General features: G+C 36.0%; 6 protein-coding genes and 2 non-coding genes across 8 annotated transcripts; 1 reads left to right on the plus strand and 7 right to left on the minus strand.

Annotated features, from left to right (window-relative positions):
• Positions 1–671: 671 nt before the first annotated feature.
• LOC6556693 (protein PFC0760c) lies at positions 672–1,400 on the minus strand. The gene has a single exon (XM_001984814.3). The coding sequence runs from the start codon at positions 1,398–1,400 to the stop codon at positions 672–674; it is 729 nt and encodes a 242-aa protein (XP_001984850.3).
• Positions 1,401–5,402: 4,002 nt separating this feature from the next.
• LOC6556673 lies at positions 5,403–6,001 on the minus strand. Its single transcript, XM_001984813.2, has 2 exons — positions 5,936–6,001; positions 5,403–5,876 (listed from the first exon to the last, which is right to left on the minus strand). The coding sequence occupies exons 1-2, from the start codon at positions 5,999–6,001 to the stop codon at positions 5,403–5,405; spliced, it is 540 nt and encodes a 179-aa protein (XP_001984849.2).
• A 313-nt stretch (positions 6,002–6,314) lies between these two features.
• Positions 6,315–6,823, minus strand: LOC116806522. Its single transcript, XM_032743310.1, has 2 exons — positions 6,806–6,823; positions 6,315–6,740 (listed from the first exon to the last, which is right to left on the minus strand). The coding sequence occupies exons 1-2, from the start codon at positions 6,821–6,823 to the stop codon at positions 6,315–6,317; spliced, it is 444 nt and encodes a 147-aa protein (XP_032599201.1).
• Positions 6,824–7,880: 1,057 nt separating this feature from the next.
• LOC6556768 lies at positions 7,881–8,841 on the minus strand. Its single transcript, XM_001984812.2, has 3 exons — positions 8,734–8,841; positions 8,350–8,664; positions 7,881–8,240 (listed from the first exon to the last, which is right to left on the minus strand). Exons 1-3 carry the CDS (start codon positions 8,797–8,799, stop codon positions 8,025–8,027), a joined length of 597 nt encoding a protein of 198 aa, XP_001984848.1. The 5' UTR covers positions 8,800–8,841; the 3' UTR covers positions 7,881–8,024.
• A 307-nt stretch (positions 8,842–9,148) lies between these two features.
• LOC6556667 lies at positions 9,149–9,766 on the plus strand. The gene is made up of 2 exons (XM_001984811.1): positions 9,149–9,184; positions 9,263–9,766. Exons 1-2 carry the CDS (start codon positions 9,149–9,151, stop codon positions 9,764–9,766), a joined length of 540 nt encoding a protein of 179 aa, XP_001984847.1.
• A 4,601-nt stretch (positions 9,767–14,367) lies between these two features.
• Trnam-cau lies at positions 14,368–14,439 on the minus strand. Its single transcript has one exon. It is a non-coding gene; the product is annotated as a tRNA-Met (tRNA).
• An 828-nt stretch (positions 14,440–15,267) lies between these two features.
• On the minus strand, positions 15,268–15,339 carry Trnam-cau. The gene has a single exon. It is a non-coding gene; the product is annotated as a tRNA-Met (tRNA).
• A 3,150-nt stretch (positions 15,340–18,489) lies between these two features.
• On the minus strand, positions 18,490–20,329 carry LOC6556890 (circadian clock-controlled protein daywake). Its single transcript, XM_001984810.2, has 5 exons — positions 20,245–20,329; positions 19,355–19,447; positions 19,143–19,296; positions 18,794–19,077; positions 18,490–18,731 (listed from the first exon to the last, which is right to left on the minus strand). The coding sequence occupies exons 1-5, from the start codon at positions 20,327–20,329 to the stop codon at positions 18,532–18,534; spliced, it is 816 nt and encodes a 271-aa protein (XP_001984846.1). The 3' UTR covers positions 18,490–18,531.
• Positions 20,330–21,012: the final 683 nt, after the last annotated feature.

Consider the following 21,012-nt stretch of genomic DNA (forward strand, 5'->3'; position numbering starts at 1 on the left):
TCAGTACCAAAGCAACTCTCATTGCGATCAATAATGTTGAAGCTTAATATATTGCTGGGTTTATATACACAAAAATTAAATACGTTAGATAAGTAATTCAACAACCAGCTACTGTGCTCAGGTGTTTAACTAGAACTATTTGTTATTTAATTTTGTTTATTTGTCTTTAACAAAACTTTCCTTGATGTGCTTATGAAGGTAGAAAGTACAAAAAAAAAAAATAATTGAGGACGTAGCTGTTAAATAAGGGAGCAAACAGTGTGATTAAACTTAGATGACCTCGATTCTCAATTGAAAATATATGTTGATATATGTTTATATGTACATAAATATATGAAGTCTAACGAAAATTAGGTTCGAATGACCTCGAAACATATATTCACAAACAAATATAGTTTTTGATATGGGAATGATACACACATAATGAGAGCACTTCGACATAGAGCAGGAGTAGTCTGCAGTCTGCTAATGAAAGAGTTCAAATTTAAGTCGCTCAGTACGCTTTGTACTCACCTATTGAGTGTTTAATATAAAAATATTACAGAATTTCGGATTTATGAAAAAGTACTTAAAATAATTTACACTCTTTATTATTTTGTTTATATATTATTTATTATTTGTGTACAAAGAATTATCGGAGTTACAAATTATAATTCCATACATTGCTGGGCTTACTGTCTTCTTTGCATACGAGACCTGTTCGGGTTCTGTCTTCTTACAGGGATATCTTGCCTTGCCTGCTTCTGGTTTCTTGCCTGGTTCTGGTTCCTTGCTTGGTTCTGGTTCCTTGCTTGGTTCTGGTTCCTTGCTTGGTTCTGCTTCCTTGCCTGGTTTTTGTTCGGTTGCTGATTCCGAATATTTGCCTGTTTTGGTTTTTTAGCCTTAGGTTTAGACTGTCGATTTTTATTTGCCTGCTGCTGGCGATTTGGAGGGCGAGGTTTAATTACTACATTCGGCTTAGATTGTTTTGGTGGAGCTACATTTCCAGCTGGAGCTGAAATCGATTCTACTCCCTCTTCTTCTTCAGTGTAATCGCTATTATCGGCCTCATCACCTTCTTCAGATTCTGCTGCTCCGTCTTCAGGTTTATCCTCGTTATCGTTATCGCCATTATCGGCCTCATCAACTTGTTTAGATTCTGTTGCCCCGTCTTCAGGCTTATCGTCGTTATCGTTATCGTTATCGCCATTATCGGCCTCATCAACTTCTTCAGGCTTATCGTCGTTATTGGGTTCAGCTATGGTTTGACCATCGTCGTCTCCTTGTTCATCACTGTAATCTTCACCTTCGGCATAATCTTCATCTTTATAATCATCATCATCGGTCTCTGCACAATTCGAATTTTGGGCCAAAAGCAATACACTTAAGAGCCCAAGTAACAGCACCAAAGAAACTCTCATTTCGCAACGTATAAATGTTCAAACTAAGTGTGTTATTGGGCTTATATAGAGAAATTCTTTTATTGCAAAGATATATAACCAGCTGCTTTACTTAGGTGTTATTTGAATATTTTTGTTGATATTTGTTTAGCAACATTGTTATTAAATAACTCAATATGGTTTTTTTGTTTTGGCTAAAGTCGTGTATTGTTGATTCGTGCTTTGAAATGAACTTGGAAGTAAACGGTTTAATAAACTTATTCTATTTACTCTGTTCTCAGTGGTTTCAGATGATTTTTTTTCAATACAACGGAATTTTCCCCAAGATTTTTGATCAACTTGTAAGGCTTTGCCTACTTTTGGGCACTTTATCAGCACATTAAACACACAGCTTTAGAAGAATAACCTACATCCGCCTCCTGCCCTTCATCAAACCACATATTCAATAACACAGACACACACAATCATAGAACATTTCAATTTACAGGCAGACAATTGGCCCGCTGCTGACTCTCTAAGGACTTGATTATGCCAAGGATTGTGCGCTTAAAAATGCTTTTCTTGTAGCAGCGCAGCCAAGCAGGAATCAAATCAAATAAAATATTCATTTTGATCTTTGAACTGTGCATAAATATGCACCCGCCAACTGCCACACAGATTTGCCAGCCATCTAGCATATAAAAATATATACGCACGTATAAAAATGTGGTTTGTTGCCGCACTTTATCATCATCCTGGCAAGGACGACGACGCGTCGTCAATATCCTTGTAACAAGGCAACAATAACAAAAAAAAAAAAAAAGAATAAGGGAAAAAAATAGCAAGTTGTAGAAAAAGATTGAACGCTGAATGAATCAGTATCAAAATTGTATCCCTTCCCCGTTGCCAGCTACCATTTTATTCTTTATTGTGGAGGCGAATTGAAAAATTGATATGAATAGCTGCGACTTGGGATTAGGGCTAAGTGATTTACTCGAGACACTGTGGCATTCGAAACTTAAAATCGAGGGACCTCAGAATGGCTTTGTGTTTTCTTAATTGTTCAGGTTTGCGGCAACGTTTTCTCATCCCAATTATCCTTTTCTTTTTTTTTTTTTGATATCGTATAACTGAATTTCAGTCTAATGCAATCCACTTACAATTGCTTTATCAGATTTACTTGCTACAAAATTGCATTTCACAAGAAACTTCAACTGCAGACCCGGCACTAAAAATGCCTTCGGCCATTTGGAAAAGTGGGCAAAGGTGTGGAGTGAATAGAGCCTTATTGTTGTCATATTTACTTTGCTGTCCTGCCTGCTGTTGGTTGCTTGTTGTCTTCTTGTCCTGCTATAGACTGCCGCAATCTGCCATCAATGTTAACTCTAAATATATATATAATACCAAAGAGGATACCATTTTTCTTGCCTGCCCTCGGATTTGTCTTGTTTATCAGCAGTTTACCAGCATCCTTGGCTCTTGCATATGCTTTTCTGCTTTGCGGAGTTTTGTCAATTTTTGCGCTTGATTGTGCATTAAACAGAGTTTTTGATGTGTATTAACTTTTGGATATGTGAAATTAGCATTCGACTTCAAATAAAACTTTGACTTAAGAGCAGCCAGCATTTTACATAACTCATTTAATGCTCATGCATATTGATGTTGTGTCGACATAAAGTTTTTCAACACAGAGTAAAGCAAAATAAATACGATATTAGCATCAGGGTGAATACCATAAGTTATACTCAAACTGAATTGATTTTCATCTAATGAATCACCTCAATGAACAATTGCCGCCCAAATAAATAGGAGGAGAAAGGCAGATAACAACTCCAAAAGCAGTTACAATTGTTTCACTCTACCGCAACATTGAGTTGGCCTTGTTTCGGATTTAAATGAGATTTGAAATGTGTAAAATGGCACTGGAAAACAAAAGATTTATTGCCCTGCACAAAACCCCAAATAGAAATGATACAGGCACCTCATGTTGGGAGCCTTGCCCCGCTCCCGACTTGAGCGCATATAATCAACTAATTCAATAATCCAACAGGAGTCGTTGGCAGTGTGGGGCAACAACAACAATAACAAATCTGCAGGTTTAGCAGTTGGGCCAAAATAACATGGGACACTGTGATTTATATCCAGCGGGGTGTGAAATACAGCAAAACATTTCCTGTACATTGTAACGAGGTAGAGGACATGCCTTGTATTCGTATCCTTGCAGCACACACAACAACTTAATGCGCAAAAGCAAACAACAATGCGATGGCCAGAAGAAAAAAATTGTTGACCAAAAAAAAAAAAAGACAAAAAACATACTAAAGAGAAATGTTACGTTTGATTTCTTTCTTTATACCAGTATATTGTAAGTACAAACCAGAGCAAAAATTGTTTAGCATGTCGTTTGCTATTCAAACAATTTGCATATCCTTTTAGTGCAGCCAGCGTACTTAAGAAAGCACCACAACCAGCAGTACAATAACAATAACAATAACAATAACACCACGACTTAAGTTCTGGGCAGGCATACCAACACGACAGTCAACCGAAATCCAATGTCAGCTCAAGAATTTGCAGACGAGTGACAGAGTTAAAAAAAATAAAACAAGGGAAAACAGAAGCAGAGTCGAATTGTATTTAACACGTACGAGGCGGTCACAGAGTGCGCCGCTTTAATGCCATAGGGGGCTGGCGGAGGAGCGGGAAAGTGTGCTTTAAGGCATCCAGTGAAAAGCGAATGGAGGCATTGCATCGCATCGCATCGCATCGCAAAGTGCTATGTGACTGTCGTCCTGCGTCCTTGTTCTCGGCCAGTTGCCAGCCATAATATTTATGCGCAGACGTTGCTCAATAAGCTGCTCAAGGATTTATTAGCCAAATGGACAGATTTGACTGGCTGACTGGCTGTGCCATATGTGAAGGTTGTGGCAGGCAGTGGCTTGGGCCATGTGTTGCCCTAAGAATGCGCTGAAAGAAATTTCATTACATTTCTGCTCCGCAAATATTTTTACTTGAAGAACTACCTTCGCTGCTTGGGATAATTTAATTTAATCAGGGACTGCAGTTACTAAGCTTATTAAGAAAGTTAGATATAATAATTAATTTATAATAGATTTTAATAATTAAAAATTAGCGTTTATTAAAAATGTGAATTTTTACAATTTATTATTACAATTTATTATGTTTATTTCAGCTGTCTTTACACTGCAAAAAAGTGGGTTCAACAGTCGATGTAAATCGATAAAAAGAATACATCACTATTATGAATGTTTCACACTTTTAGCAAATCGATCCAAAATATTTCACTGTTATGAATGTTTCACACTTTTAGCAAAGGTCAGTTATAGCTTTGAAAAATATGTACTGTAATACCAAATTAGAGATTTTCATTGCTCGATACTCAGCCAATAATACACATCGAATAGTCTCGCCAACTTCTAGCCAACTTATTGATGAATGCTTTCAAAATATTTGCATTGAATGGCAATTTTTCAAGATTTACAACTGGAATCAGTTTGCGAGCATAAGCTAAGCAGTTGCCAGCATATGTCTGTGTTCCTTGGTGTATCAAAGTGTGAGTGTGGATTTGGGAGCAGCTGGCTATATTGAACAATGAATTTTCGTACATTGGAGCGTGAGAGCCTTTTGTGTATCCTTGTCTAATGGAGCTTAAATGGCCGTTGGCTTGACCCTTCAACTTTTTTCCACAAGTTTCACAAGCTTAACAAAGTGAAAACAAATCCTTTGTGAGCGAAATGATTTTTTTAGGCTTACCATGATTTACATTTTTACACCGGTTTTTTCATATTCTTTTAAAGGGGTTTATGAATAGGTGAAAATATACTGATATTATTGATCCTACTTGACCAGTTATCAAGACCAGATCTATTTTTAATATAAATTTCGAGCCCGCCGTAAGCTACATAAATAGGATATCTACTGAGAATATCATTTAAATTGTTGTTTAAAAAACTTGTAAACACTTCAGGCTTATTGACGCACAATCAAATGCAATATGTTTATTAAATTCGATTGAGCTTGTCGTCAAACCAACAACGTTTGCATAATGCACTCCAGGATTGGCGCATAGTCATTTTTCTTGTACTTGCCATAATATAAACGGAGACCCAATTGATAGTCACCCATGTATAGAAATGAGGGCACCAAACTCGTATCCAAACCCCAGTTATGCAAGTAGTAATAACCTCTCTGAATGGGACAGCTAGTCGCAAAATTACCATGCTTTAGCATGTCGGCGAACCAGCGACTATAAAGTGATTTCTGCGTGCCTTTGATCAGAGAACAGAAGTTTTTTATATTATGTTGAAAAACGATTTGATATGCCTTCTCCTTGGACATACGCATCCCAAAACTCAAATGGACCTTTAGGCCATAAGGTAATATGCTTACTATAATCATATCAATGTTAGCGTTACTATTGGCGAATTTAATTGTAAAGTTGGAGAAGACATCATGCTTAAAATTACAATTGCCGCTTCTGAATTCCAGTTTGGTTGACTGTGAATATTATTTTAAAATTCAGTAAGTGAAATAATAGTTTGAATACAATAACATACCAAAATAATATTTGTTAATCCCAATGAAACTATAGTGATAAGCAATTTACTGGTGATTGAAAACATTGTGCTTTATCGTAAGACAATTTCAACAATAGATTGTTATTGAAATATATTTCCGACTTTTATTGTCTCCAATGCTTAGCGGCGCGTAACCGTATTTGAATGGGTAATTATGGTAGCCAAAATTAATGTTAAGTTATTTGACCATTTTGTCATAATAAAAATTTAACTGAATAACCATTTTCAATTGAGATTGTATCTCGTTCAAGTTTCAATTCTTAAATAAATATCCAATGTTTCGTTGTATTTTAAATACTAAAGTTTATTATTTAACGTCAACATCCAGAATACATTCTAGAATAAAGTCAGGATATCTTTATTCTTTCTTGTTCTGGAACAAAGTAATAGCTATGCGATAAGACCCCTTAAAAAAGAACGATGGAATAACAAGTCCCGAACTATTGTAATTTTTGATATAATAATGATTCGCTGGGAAGGGACAACCACGTATAAAATTGCCATTTTGTATGAAATTAGTAATCCATTTGTTGAACAAGTTGATTTTTCGAACATTTAGAAGATTGCACATGTCGAGAGAGTATTGATAAAAGCTTTGGTAGTTACTCGATTTAAGGTTACCGGAGAAGAACTCAATATTTAGCCGTAGGCCCGAGTCTAGTGGTCGTATCAGATCCACATCTAAATTCATCACGGAATTATTTATAGCTAGTGCGAAGTTTTGTAAATAGTTCCGATTAAATTTATTACAGTTCGGTGGCTTGGAAGAGATTGCTTTTGTCGCCTAAATACAAGAATTAAGAACTTGAATACAGTTAGACTATTTATAAAAAATAAACAAAACTTTACCATTGTCGCACACTTCATAACGCACAGAATAATTACTAAATGCGTTATACCTTTCATAATTTCGACTATTTGAAAAGAATTTCGTACGACAAATGAGCAAACAAGCTAGAATTTTGTTCATAAGAAATTTAAATGCACAGGTGCATGTTAATTATTCCCTGATTGCATGAAATAATTGATTTCGTCGGATATTCTGGATAATTGTATATATATTGCCTAAAGCAAATCAGACTTTTGCAGTCAAAATAATAATCAATATAAGCATTTGTACTAAACAGACGACTAAGTTACAATACAAGTTAAGTGGTTTAGTTCTTATCGGGATATTTAAAAAGTATTGTGGAAATTTTCAATGTTTGCACACATACATTTTAGCAATGCGCAATTGTTATTCACACATTTATAGCTTCGTCAATTCCTCAATAAGCTTAACAGCTTCAATATCTCAATAGCCATTTTAAGTCGCATAAATCATACAAAATGTTCACGAAATCAAAGCGATTGTCACCTCGCTGGGGAGAAATAGCCAAAAGCGATTTTAAAATTCGCAAACTGTCACAGAGTATACAATAAACACGACGCAAGTCAAAAACATTTCATTGCAAATATATTGAATATTAATTTTTTATTTGAGCTGCCTGCTTGCCTGCTGTCTATATTCTGATGGCCCATTTGACGGCCCATTTTAATTCAATTTGTGCAATATGCCAAAAATATGCAAATTCCGGCTGTTGAAAAATACGAACAATTCTGTTGATAAATGACACGTTGGATGAGAATATTTTGAAAATGACAGTATTAGACAACTTCATGGCAATTATCGTACAGGGATACCAATACAGAAAAACAAAAACACTTGTATTATATTATATTAAATACTTAAGTTGATTTCGATAGCATCTTTGTGCACTTTTAAGCTTTAGCTATGAGTTTGGCAAAGAAATATCAATATCAACCTATAACAAATCCCATTTCATCAGTTTAAATGAATATTTAATTTTTGATGTTCTTTCTTGTCCAAATTACAAACGAGCCCGTTGTACCCTTGTTAGAAAATCTACATAGTTTTTTTTTTTGTTTGCGTTTATTAGCAAATGTGATTGCTCATTTATACATTGAAAAGAAAACTGATAGACAAATAAAAAATACCATTGAGACATTGAATGTGTTGAATAACGATAAAAACTTTTAGCATTTAAGGTAGCTTTTAGTTATAGGTTTAGCGCCTCTTGGGCAGCATGGCAAATATGCCGGGCTTTAGATTGTTTACATCCTGAACTGTGAAGACGCCATCAATTTGATCATTCATGATGAGAGTGCGCTTCTTGCTGGCATCCAAATGTTGGGCGTTGAAGTGAATTTCGAATTCAAGATCAGGCAGAATGGCTGTGGTTGGATCCTCTGGCCACCAGAATTTGTTGATGTAGTAGGAGCCCTGCAAATGGCGATTAAAACGTAAGTGATGAACTTTGTATTTACCCTAAAAAATTCGACGGAAGCCAAAAGGACTATAAAAAGAGCGAAAGAGAGATACAATTACTCACCTTCGCTATTGGACAGGATTCAACAATGTTGCCAAATTCGCGTATGAAACCGTGAACAAATCGTCCCACCGGTGATTTGTTAGCAAAGTTGAGAATGCGACAAATGTTGAGAGTGGTGTTCAGACTGGATGTGTAATAAGGATCCTGTTTGTTGGTTATGCGCACATCGAAATGTATATCGACATCCTGCAGTTCCTGGTGAACCTCCATGGAGAAGTTCAAATGCGGATCCGAGTTGTCGTAGGCAATCTTGTGACTAACCATCTTCTCTTCACTCCAGACCTTGATGTCCTTGAACTTGGGTCGCATCATTTTCTATCGAATGCAAAATCGATTATGTGAAGTTCAATTTATAATTAATTATATATTTTTCTGATTGATCACCTCAGCCAGGCTGCCATGGCAAAGAGCCAGAAGGATCTGGACCACAAGCACTATGTAGAACAACATGATTTATGATGTCTGTCAGTTCTCAATAAACAACACGCTATATATAGTTTTGAAAAATAAAAAAAAATAATTTGAAATCGATGCTATCGGATAAGTGGACTTGAAATAAAATGCCTGAATGATTTTCAAATGGTTTCAAAGTCATCTGAATACACTTAGTTGACCAAATTTGCCATTGTATTGTGCGATTTGATCGGAACTCTTAATGTACAATACAATTTGACCTCTATTGATGCTTGATCATTAGTACTTTATTATATTATGACATTGACTGACTTAAGCGTTACCAGTAAATAATTTAACGAAAATGCGTTCAGTTGTTTTTCAAAGTTTTTCTTTCCCGGCTTTAATGCTTTTACTAAGCTGCCCCAAAACATTGGGATGGGTAAGTTAAGGGATCAGAAGAAAATAGTTTTTATTTTTGGAAAATCAGTAATTCATCTACATCTTCATATTACATCAGCGTTCATTCAAAATTGATTTCACGCGCTTCGACTTCGAGGCGAATTCCAAACTGGTCGATGTCAAAGTACATTCCATAAACACTACTGGCAGTGGTCTTAGCCTTGTTCTCAACACCATTGAGATCATAGATGATGTAGATCTATCAGCAAGTATTGCTCTGGAAACGAATACGGGCAACTATACGAACTTGCTCAGTAAGACGTTCAATTTTTGCAAGATGATAAGAGAGCGCAATTCCGAGCCGCTGATGCGCAGTATCTATCAGGATATGATGCGTTATGGCAAGTGGTTCACTGAGTGTCCCGTCAAAAAGGGCACTTACACACTGCAGAATTATCGAGTGGATGAGGAGTTGTTGCCAAGCTTTCTGCCGGAGACCAATTTCAAGAGCAGCTTCCGTTTCTCCGGGCCAAAGAACGAACAGATATTGAAGGGTATACTTTATGGACGTGTCGATAAGTCCAAGGGCTTCAATAATCTCAAAATGTTTAGCATGGGCTAAGTGAGACAGCATTTTTTCAAATTTTACTATTTATGTGTGTATGTATTTATGTATTTATATATAATTGATGTTTAATAAAGGTGTCTTGAATGTTATAAATTTGTCAAAACTTCGGTCTTCAATTTGAATTATAGTCAGCGTGCAATATGCGAGCATGTCTCCTGCATGCCTGCCCGCCTGCCTGCCTAGCTTCAGTGTTTGTCTGATTTTAGTATGCAAAATGGCTTTTGTCGCACAATTGACGTCATTGTCGACTATGAGGCATCGTCAGAGACACCGTCATCGGGTAGTTGGACTACGTTGTCCTCTCCTGCCTGTCTGCTCATCACCCACAAAAGCAGAGGCAGCGACAGATGCAGAGACAGGGGTAAGAGTCACCTTCATTGTCACGTGTTTGCCAGCTCGACTGCGAAATTCACATGTTTACCCGACGGTGACAGGCTGTCTGCAGGCAGCGAATTGATGACGCTGATAATAGCCGCCGACGAGCGAAGAACCTAGGAACACAGAGACGAAGATGGGGGCCAAGACGTTGATATACCCCGATGAGCAACAGACGACAATGATTTAGAGCGAGATTGTTGTATGGTATGTAGGTATGTTTTGGGATGGTTCGTAGAACTCGCGTGTTGATTTAGACTGATATTGCTAGGATGCATCAAATAATGCGGATGTAGTAGCTGTTGTCCCCTTTAAATAATGCCGTTTACATCGTTCAAATCTTTATAAACGTACTCATTACTCATGCGTGCATTTCGTAAACAAGCCACGTAATCACGATAGCCTACAAAGAAGATATCTCTCTCTCTATATATATATAAATATATAGAAATACTCGTAAAGTTTGCCGACATCTCTCCAAAACATAATAAAAACTTGCAAATAGTTGACTGCTGTTTTTTCTTTTGCAAATTTCCAAGTAATTCCAGAAAACGAGCAACAAAGCAGAGAATGAGGTATGTGGCATGGGGTTTGGAAGGGTAGTCTCCACTATACTTTCTGTAATTAAGGATGCACTGCACATCGCTTGAGCCAAGAGTCGTTGACAGCACTAATGTCTCTCGTTGAGTCTCGTGAGTCAGCAGCCAGCACATAAAAGAATATATATACATTTATCTAAGCATAAGACGGCAATAAATTGTCACAGTTGCTTCTGAAAAAGCACTTGCAAAGTGCAATACGTTAGAAAAGACTCCAAGTTTTATATGTACACATTATATTTATTATATTTCAATGCTTACTTGAATAATTAACTAGCGGCATTTGCCTTTGTTCATGTTTTAAAGCCTATGCTAATGTTTTGGGTGTTTAATTTTATTTGTTCTTCTTCTTGTTCCCACGTATTTCAATGTCCTTCCATAAACGACAACGACAGGTCAGACAAATTTATGCCATTTGTGTGCCCCTTGAATTGTCCAAATTCAATTTACTATATAAAAATGCTATTTTTATTTCGATCTTTGGTCATTTAATTTATTGCATTTTTCGAGTTTCAATTATTGACATTTCAATGATTTTTATTGAATTTATTTGGCCAGCTTAACCTTACGCATTTTTTAATGAAAATATAAACCGTTGGCCTATTATGAAACAAATTTGTGTTGATTGGAATTAAATTCAATTGACTTTTATTTATTTTGAGCTCATTATTTCTATAATATATAATAATTGTTACGATAATCTATTTATTTACTGAAAGCTGATGGTGAATATTTTAAATCTGCGCCAAATGTGGAGCAGCTAGATCTACATTGATCTTTAAATTCTTATCACATACAGCACTCAATTCAATGACTCAGTCTTAAGACATGGACAAAAAAAATCTATAGTCCGTCTATAAATTGCGAATAAGCAATGATCCATTGGGAAATCCCAGGTACAAATTATGTGAGGTAGAACAAAGAGAACAAACAAAACTAAATTAGAATTCAAATATTGTGAAACATTCTAAGCAACACCTGAGCCTTTCGAACTTTTATTTTAAACATTTTTGATAATAAAAAAAAAAAAAACTCTTAAATGTGGGTTAGACATGCAAATTGATAGTCTGAGAAATGAACTGGAGGAGAACACCAGAAGAAAAATTCGAGAAGATATTGGCAATAGGCGATTTATTGATTACCACTCCCAATTATGATGAGTTTATTGAACTATAAATAGAACACATTGTCATTTTTCTATGCGTCTTTTATGATTATATCATAATTTTAAAGTGGTTGGCCAATCGTAACTTTGTAATATCAACTGTATACCGTCTTCTTTTCGACGACAACTTGTACATTTTAATGCCAACTGGTGCTCAAGACCTTAACCTCGAAAACGAAGCGGTTTTTGCTTGTTGGTTCTGTGGGTTAGCATTGCTCTCGACTTTTCAATTTGCATACTCCTCAAGTTTTTGACCGTTTTTTTTTTCAGAGTTTCGCAGACAATATCTGCAGTCGAAATCGCAATCGCAATCGCATAGCATATGAAGTTGGCATAATAATTTTTGTCACATAATTGAAGTGCTGGCAAATGCAAATGCCTTTGGGTCGGCAAAGAGCAAAAAGAAAGGCGAAAGGGTGTTAACTCTGTTTATAGCCCAACTTGGTCTTTTTATATAGATGCCTTATCGCTGGGGCTACGAATAGCGCACGAATTTTGATTAAATTTACCGAGTTCAATGGCATTGCAAAGTTTCTCTAAAGCACAGGCGAGTTTTAAGGTTTTCTATTCGGATGCCGCTCAACTATGAAAAATCCACTTACAAAAATTATGTTAATTGGCATAAAAAGACAGCCATAGAAATGAAATCTTATTAAATCAGTTGGGCCAACACAAAAAGGATAAGCATAACCGGCAGACAATTGGCAAACAAACAAATTGCCAAAAATAACAGTCGGCAGGCAGTGAGAAAAATAGGCGAGTCGAAAATTGTGATGAAATGAAATGTTGTCTGCCAACTCCTCGTTTGAAGCACAAGCTCCACTCACTCTGAGGCTCATTCAGTTTTTCCTTCCAGCTTGGCTCAATATTTGCGCTTTGAGGCGTTGCCAGCTGAGAGCTAATTTTGACAGTCTTAGCCTTTGGGTAGGGTGTTTCTTGGAGTTGAGGTTTGGGTTCGCATACTACTCTGTGTATTACTTAAGATGCTCTGTACATTATTGGCTTGGCAGTGCCAACAGTTTCACAATCAGACTCATGGAGTGCTTGGTAAATAGTACTTGTGGAGAAACTGTAATCAGTTTTTCGTAAAGTTTTTAATGCCATTTACCATTTAAAAATATGCTTGTATTTAAGTAAATTGAGTTGTAGTTCGTTGCATCTTCCCATTTTTGATACTTGAACTGCTCTGTAAATTGTAAAAGCGTTTGACTTAAGCACTTTAAGCATTTGGGGTTTACCTCAACCGGTTTAAAATACGCATAAAATTCAGACCGAATCAAAAATATTTATTTGTTCCTGCACACACAAATTGCCCAATCTTCATGCTGCTATGCTGCTGCTGGGCACCGAACTTATTGCAATTGTTACAAATTTTACATAAATTTACGCTCTAACAAGGGACTCTGCCTCTGTCTCAGTCCTCGTCTTAGTTCTTGCCACCACCTATCCACACCTGTATATTATGCAGGCCGTTAGCTTTTCTTTTTTTTTACTTTTCGACTCTTCCTCGTTCATTTTATGAGTTTTAGCATTTGACTGCGTCGTCATCTCAGCGTCTTCACTGGCTTTTGAGCAATTTTTTAAGCCGGAAATCCACTTTCAATTGTTTGGGGGCGCTGCCTTTGGCGTCCTGGAGGTTTACATATTGCTCATTTCAATGGGGTAGAGAGGGGCATCCACCTTTATTCAGCTTCAGTTTCGTCGTCCTCTGCTTATTGCCGCTGTCTGTTGAAGTGTAAACATTTTCACAGTAGGTGTAAATAAAATCTTGTAAAACGACGCAGCTGCCGCTGGCAAGCGTTCTTAACGGAAGTCAGTAAAATTCTTATTACGATGGGGTTTTCTTTTCTCCTGGCCATCACTGCTGATTGTTTGACTTTCTTTTCCAAGAACGCTGTTTACTTGGGTTATTGTCAACAAATTACGCAAGCAAATTGAAGTAGCTCATTGTAAGTGTAATAATCGTCGCATCAGCAAAGATTTATTCGCTTTTTACTCACATACATATACATAAACATATACATATTTATATATATGCCGAATCCAGATACGATAAAAACTGCTAATGCTCCACACACGTAGTTTTCGTGTTAATGACATGGTTCACTAAACAACTGAAAACAACTCCAACAAGAGCATCAATTAAAATCGAATGATATTTATTTTATGAAGTTACGAGAAAATTGCGCCGCAAAATCGAAGTTGACCGCAAATATGCCTATTTAAATGGCATCAATAGAGTTTTACGCATACAGAGGCATCCATATAGTAGGAAATTCGTGCATGTGTGCAAAAGTGTACATAGCAAAATAAAAGCCAGCAACAACTCAATTACTTTAAATAAATGAACAAAACTTTCATGGTAAATGAGATAAAATCCACGTCAGCAACGTACAATGGGCAAAACTAAGAAGAAAAAAAAGGTGTTGCACGATTCGACGCAACCAGAATCATATTAGCAGAGCAAGGTTTCGATCCTCGGACCTCTGGGTTATGGGCCCAGCACGCTTCCGCTGCGCCACTCTGCTGTTTGCTTGGCATGTGGCAAATAGCTTATTTTAGCTGCTTTATAAATATTTGGTCTTCGTGAATTCAAATCCTAGCCACGTCATAAGATTTTAAATAATTTATGTTGATATTAATTTTTATATATGATTTAATTTTAATTAAATAAGCATAAGTAATACATATTATGCATGTAATTCAAAAATTTCTAGAATTCGTAAGGATTAATTAAAAAGAGCTAAACATCCATCTAGCAATATTATAGTTATTGTACAAATAAGTGATGCACCCATATTGTTTGACACTAAAAAACTAAACTAAAAGCTTCGTGCTTAAACTTTTATAGCTTATATGTGTGTCTGGAGGAAAGGTAACTTAATTAGCTTTCGTTATAAAAAAGGAAACTGGTTTCATACAGATAGGGAAAATTATATTTTCAAAAAAATGGTCGATTTGTGAATTAATAGTGATTTGGCTTGAATGAAAAACAATTGTCACTATTTGAAAATATTGTTAGCTGCTTATTTGTAAATGTAAATATATTTTTAGTAATTTAAACAAGTTTATTGTGTGAATTGATGAAAATAATATCCATAGCATACTTTTAGGATGGGTCACAAATTAAATCAAAATCTTTTAATTCTATTGGGCTCCAAAAAGTATGTTACACAAATATACATTTAATTAACAGATGAGATGTTTCATAACTTTCTGTTGGCGGAGTACTTAGATTTAGATACATTTTTGGGAAATCAAATAAAGTGATTAAATTATAATTTGGTAATCAATAAAAATTAAATTATTTATTAATATGAAAAAGGGAACGAAACAAAAAAGAAAATTTTTACACATAGCAGAGAAAGGTTTCGATCCTCCGACCTCTGGGTTATGGGCCCAGCACGCTTCCACTGCGCCACTCTGCTGTCTGATTTTTCGCTGAAAAAAATCACCTGTCAGTTACAACGAAAATATCAGAGAATGGAAGTCAAAGTACAGGAATCAATATTGCTAACATACATCCATATACCCTTAATAATGTTAATTTATGAATTTTTTTTTGTATTTTATATATAATTTGCTTAAAAACTGTGGTAATCCACAACATATTTGAACGAACTTTCATTGTTTTGTAGAATATTTTTGGGCGTTATTTTTAATAGTAAATATTTTAATGCATACGAACTTTGATGGTTTACTTTTCAATTTGATTTTCTTGTAATATCGTAATTGAATTTAATTTTATGCAATAACATTGGCTTTTAGTCCACTGTCTGCACAAAGTTGTGTCGCAAGACTCGCATAAGTATCTCATGCAGTTTCATTGCAGCTTTGCCCGTTGCCTAACCAATACGCCGCCGATTGCTGCACGTATGCATATGTTGTCTGAATATTCAGAGGACAGGAGCGTCTGCCATGTGTGGTGTCTATTTAATTACAATTGCCGCCGCAATCCGTGTCCATGTGCAGGGCAATGTAACAGAAACAGAATCAGCAACGGCAACAGAATCGCTGCAATTAACGCGCAACAGCAACTGGGGAAATGGGGGAGGCTGGAGGGGCCAGCTGGGAGCAGCGAGGACTTTATCGATGGCCGGCACATTTCGTGCGATTATTTTACGCTCAATTATTGTTAAATATTTTACAAAATGCGGATATTTATATTTACGCATCCCCGAATGGCTCTGGCTCAACAAATTGGCTGGGATCGCACTGGTGTCATGTTCATGTTCTGGTTTCGGGGGTGTCCTAATGAGATTGCAATTATTTGGCCATAAATTTTTATTATTTTGGCTTTAAAGTTCGTGTTCATTTTAAACAACAGACTGTTGTGTTTTTTATCCATAAAAAAACGTTTAATATTTGCAATGACATCATTTAATTTGAAATTATTTTATAATTAATTGGGCAACGGCGCTGAGTGGACAAAATAATTAAATATTTAATTTATGGGCATCCATCGAGCTGGCAAATGATCTAATTAGAGATTTGTTAATATGATGGTAATTTTAAATAAATGTCAGTAGATTGTAAATGTGGATGTTGATTTAAATGTGGCCTTAACTAGTGATATTAAGTTGGCTTAGACAATATAACATTTTGTATTATTTTAACCAATTTTATTTTGTGAGGAAACCCAAGGATATTGATTGTGTATTGGAAATTGGCAATAGCCAGCACACTAAAAGCCTACGTTAAGTCGGTGACTTACAAAAGAGCATTGCTTACCTTTAGGCTCCGTTTTGCAAAAGCACTATCCGAACACGTTGTCAAAAAATGGAGAGTGCCAGGGAGCCGGGGCTCTTGCAAATATTGAACAACATTGGCTGCGAATATTGAAATACTTTCAACTGCTCGCTGCCTGCCTGAAACACGTACTAAAACACACTGGATACGGAGATCCACACACTTTGTCAATGAAAACTCTTTGAATACTTCAACGAAGGGCTATGCAATTTTTCGTAACATTTGAACGATTCAGCTTCAGGTATGACTAGAAAATGTCGATAGAATATGTTTCGTTTTCATTTGAAATGACAGTTCTGGAATAACACAATTACAGTATAAGTCAAATAGAAAGTTTGATTGCTCTTTTGACAAATAGAGATTCTCAAAATAATGTCAATCTATATTACTCCTTATAAAATCTTGAAACACTTACTGTCCAAAATCTTTGTCCTATCTTACTGCGCTAACGATTTGGTTTTAGGTAGTGTATTGAAGTTATCATGTCCCAATGATAGTTTTTCCATTTGTTTGTCTTTGGGTTTTTTGTTCGCGTACCATTTTCCACTGTCTGCCATTTCGTATCCCGTTGTTTACCTTGTGTGCAACTGCATTTTGGGGCATGCCTTGTTTCTGGAGTTACCAAAATTTATTGCAATCACGCACAGGATTTGTCACTTTGGTATTCAGAGCCTAAAAAAGAAATGGCGAACAATAACCGCAAAATGCTGCAACTATACATATCCAATAGGTATACGTACATATAAACATATGCATATGTATGAAGCAAGCCAAAAAACGCACTGCCCATTAAATTTAAACTAATTGCCGGACATTTGTAATGGTTGGCACTGCGTCAAACGTTTTAATTGTGGTGCTGGCAAATTAAAAACAACAACAATTGTTACGGCAACAACATGAACATTCGCTGCACTCGCAAATTATGGGCAGACTTCAAAAAGCCAATGCGGCAAAGGGACAACGTGAGAAAAAAAAAACAATACAAGCGAGCGCTCAACCAGAGGATACCCAGGAATGAAATATGTATCTCTATTGAGATGAGATTCCTGATTCTGAACTGTGCATTCACACAAACCATTATGTGATCTTTACTCAACACTCTACAAAGCTGAATTTAAAATATCACAATTATATCAGGTAATATACTTTGTGATTCGTACTTTGGATAAACAGGAATATATAGTAAATATATTGCACAGTTTCGAACTTGACATCTTCCGCCTGAGCAATGTTACTAAACTTTTTTATTTAAATAGGGTAAAAATTAATTTAGGGTTTGGGTCTGTTTGCGGCAATTAATTTAAACACATGGCTTTAGCTTTTCCGTATTTGTGGTTAACCCCAGCGCATTCCCCGACTGCCCAAACTTACTACCGAACTTAGTTTTTCATGCTTATGGCTTAATTGAAGAGAATTGCAGCTGACCTGGGTTTTCCTGTAGTTGGCCAAATAACCAAAATTAAATGAATTAATAGAGTTTTGGACGTCAAATTTAAATATATAAATTGTATTCAGTAGTAAAATATATATATATAGAACATTTTTAAATTAAGTCTAATTAAATGTGATGATGCAGTAGATAAATAATTGGACAAATTCATTTTATTTAACTAACCCACCCAAATGGCATATCTTTGTAGATGTTTTATATCCATGATTTTATTATAGATATTTTTATGAGGGATTGAACAAAATTTATCAATTTAGTAAGAACCCTGAATTTTAAAATATGATAAATCCTTTCTTCTGTTTACTCATTTTATGATTTTTAATCTCTGTATGAAAACAATTTGTAATATTATCTTAAATAGTTTTATTTCGCTGACCGAAACCAATAAATGACTCTACTATTCCCAATTTCCGTATTATAATTACTTTGGCAGCGATTTTATTTTGCCATAGAGCTGCTCTGGCGTGGGAATATCGCTAATAAAATAATTCGCTGGAATAAAGTGAAAAATTTTCTTCAGAACATCAAGTAGAATATCCTCGATTGTCTGTGTGATCACTGTGTACAGAGCATCGGCCAGCATTCGCCAATTATCATTGAAGAACTTGTTTGTGCTATCCTCTAAAAAGAGAAGCAAGAATTAAGCGGAGCTTCCACAGAATCCTAGCTATTACTCAACTCACCCAATTGCTTGTTGCCATTGAAGAGATTGGAGAAATATGACTTTAGGCCGTCCATTTTGAAGTCCACGTGACAATTGGTCACATTGTAGAATGTGAAGCCGCCCTTGGAGTAAAGCCGCGTCTTTGTCTGCATGGTGACGGTCATATTTTCAGCATCCAGAAATACCTGACCACGACCATTTAGTGGTATGAGTAGAATTCGACCAAATAAACTATAATCGCCTAGAAGCTTCATCACCGGCAACGTGAATATTGTCTTCCAGCTATAATCCTTTTTATACACACTGTGGGATAGAACACATTCAAATACTTCGATTTCACTTAGCTATATCATTATTTGGCTTCTTACACACTCTCTAACACATTGGTGTGACCAAAACCAATGATCTTCACATTGGCCAGCTCGACTTTCAGATTGATGGCGTTGCTGTTGCCCTGCGATATTCGAATGCGATTCAAATGGAAGGGATCAAAACTTTTGATGCTCGTCAGCCCCGGTATGCCTGAGCAGGATATGATTTAATGTGCATACATATTTTAATGTTATGTTCTGAAACTCACCGTCATTCAATTTGTCGAAGAGCTGTTGAATGCTTTGCGTGGAACAGTTGACAAAATTCTTATCGGCTATTGTACATTGTTTAATGTAATCTGCTGCGGTTCGATTAGAATTTGGTTTTTGAGTTCAGATGAGTTGAATTTAAAAATAAAAAGACACACACGAAACAGAGAAACAAATCCGGTTTAGTGGTGCAATATTTTTGGCAATAAGCCATTAAGTGGGTTAGTTACAGATGTGTGCCGGCCACGCCAGGATTATATTGCTTTTATTAACCATTCAAGTATATTTGAATCATAGCCTACCATAGCTCTGTATGATTCTTAAAAGATTTTTTTAATTAAATGTAGTGTGAGACTTCTGTTAACTTTTTTCAGCTGTTGAATATGCTACGCAGATCAATTTTATTTTATTTATCGAGAACATCTTTTGTTTTCACTAAATTAATTTAAATGAGCAGCATTCTGCAAATACCTTGAAAGTTATAAAATCACAAGGGATCAAATTTCAGCATACACAGACAAAGAATATTTAGCCTTCTGGATATCTTCCCTTCAACTGCCAAATATGAAAACTTGTACTCTAAGATTTATGATTTTGAATTTAGATTTATCCATTTTAGTTATCAACTTTTATAACGAACAAACAATAAGCACTGAAGAATATATGAATAAAATTCTTGTTGCAGAGCTCAGAAAAAGAAGCACAGGCATTGCTTCCAGCATATTTGAGGCGTGTGTGTTTTGTGTACGTCTTGCGTATTTTAGTCCTGGATAATGGGGTTTGCCCGGTCAGGCACTCTCAACTGAGGCACTCTTAATTGTTTTATTTCAATGTTTTAAGCAGATTAACCAATTAGGAAACCACTAAACACTCCACTCCTCAGACTTACGCGGCTCCGTCAAAAAAGCCTCGTCGCCTCGAACTACGCGAGCTGTCATTGCGAGTAGCACAATGGACCCTAGGAGTTCCCTCATTTTGGTTAATAGCACGTTTTCTTTGCGATCTGCAACAACCAGCTGCGGCAAACTGTGAATGAAAACTAAATGAAATTTGCGAAAAATATTTTACAATTTTCAATATTTGGCCCCCTCACTTTCGTTGCAATCGGTTTGTAGAAAAACTTGATTTGAGCGCGGCTTGCAAATGTCGCAACTCCAGCTTCGTTGCGAACAGCTGGTCAGTAGGCCAATGAGTCGAGAAGAGAGAACACATTTGCAGTTGGCGCTACAATTTCGTCATGGATTGTTCAGTTGGATTACTTGTTTTTGTTGGTGAGGAAATAAGACGACGCCAATAAAAGTGGCAAGTGTACGCAGAGTGTTGACACTTGTGATACCGCTTGAATTGCGACATCAATTGCTTTTGAAATTCAAATCGCTGCTCTAAGACTATTGAGTATTGGGCTTGGCGGGCGTGAACTTGTTGCACAGAATCATTTGGAAGCATGTTTTACTGAGCTATAATAGCCCATCTCGAATTACAGGCAAAATGCACAAGTTGTTTAACTTGTTGGCAAGTTTAACAAACTATTACAACAATTTGTATATCTATAAATATTGTTATTTATTTTACTTGACAAATTGGCCTGTAGTTAAGTTCGAGAAATTATTTTAAATACATTAAATTATTAAAAATTTGCAGAATTTTGAAAACATAT

The sequence above is a fragment of the Drosophila grimshawi genome, unplaced genomic scaffold (assembly GCF_018153295.1).
Source record: "Drosophila grimshawi isolate 15287-2541.00 unplaced genomic scaffold, ASM1815329v1 contig_44, whole genome shotgun sequence".
NCBI classification, from domain to species: Eukaryota; Metazoa; Arthropoda; class Insecta; order Diptera; family Drosophilidae; genus Drosophila; species Drosophila grimshawi.

What these genes read in the sequence shown, in the direction of transcription:
- LOC6556693 (XM_001984814.3), bottom strand. Translation starts at nt 1,400, where the DNA reads ATGAGAGTTTCTTTGGTGCTGTTACTTGGGCTCTTAAGTGTATTGCTT.
- LOC6556768 (XM_001984812.2), bottom strand. Translation starts at nt 8,799, where the DNA reads ATGTTGTTCTACATAGTGCTTGTGGTCCAGATCCTTCTGGCTCTTTGC. An exon ending in GCCATGGCAGCCTGGCTGAG is followed by an intron (nt 8,665 to 8,733) that starts GTGATCAATCAG and finishes TGCATTCGATAG; the next exon opens with AAAATGATGCGACCCAAGTT. An exon ending in AATCCTGTCCAATAGCGAAG is followed by an intron (nt 8,241 to 8,349) that starts GTGAGTAATTGT and finishes CGCCATTTGCAG; the next exon opens with GGCTCCTACTACATCAACAA.
- LOC6556890 (XM_001984810.2), bottom strand. Translation starts at nt 20,329, where the DNA reads ATGAGGGAACTCCTAGGGTCCATTGTGCTACTCGCAATGACAGCTCGC. An exon ending in GGCTTTTTTGACGGAGCCGC is followed by an intron (nt 19,448 to 20,244) that starts GTAAGTCTGAGG and finishes ATCGAACCGCAG; the next exon opens with CAGATTACATTAAACAATGT. An exon ending in CAATGGCAACAAGCAATTGG is followed by an intron (nt 18,732 to 18,793) that starts GTGAGTTGAGTA and finishes TTCTCTTTTTAG; the next exon opens with AGGATAGCACAAACAAGTTC.
- LOC6556673 (XM_001984813.2), bottom strand. Translation starts at nt 6,001, where the DNA reads ATGTTTTCAATCACCAGTAAATTGCTTATCACTATAGTTTCATTGGGA. An exon ending in GATTAACAAATATTATTTTG is followed by an intron (nt 5,877 to 5,935) that starts GTATGTTATTGT and finishes TAATATTCACAG; the next exon opens with TCAACCAAACTGGAATTCAG.
- LOC6556667 (XM_001984811.1), top strand. Translation starts at nt 9,149, where the DNA reads ATGCTTTTACTAAGCTGCCCCAAAACATTGGGATGG. An exon ending in GCCCCAAAACATTGGGATGG is followed by an intron (nt 9,185 to 9,262) that starts GTAAGTTAAGGG and finishes ATATTACATCAG; the next exon opens with CGTTCATTCAAAATTGATTT.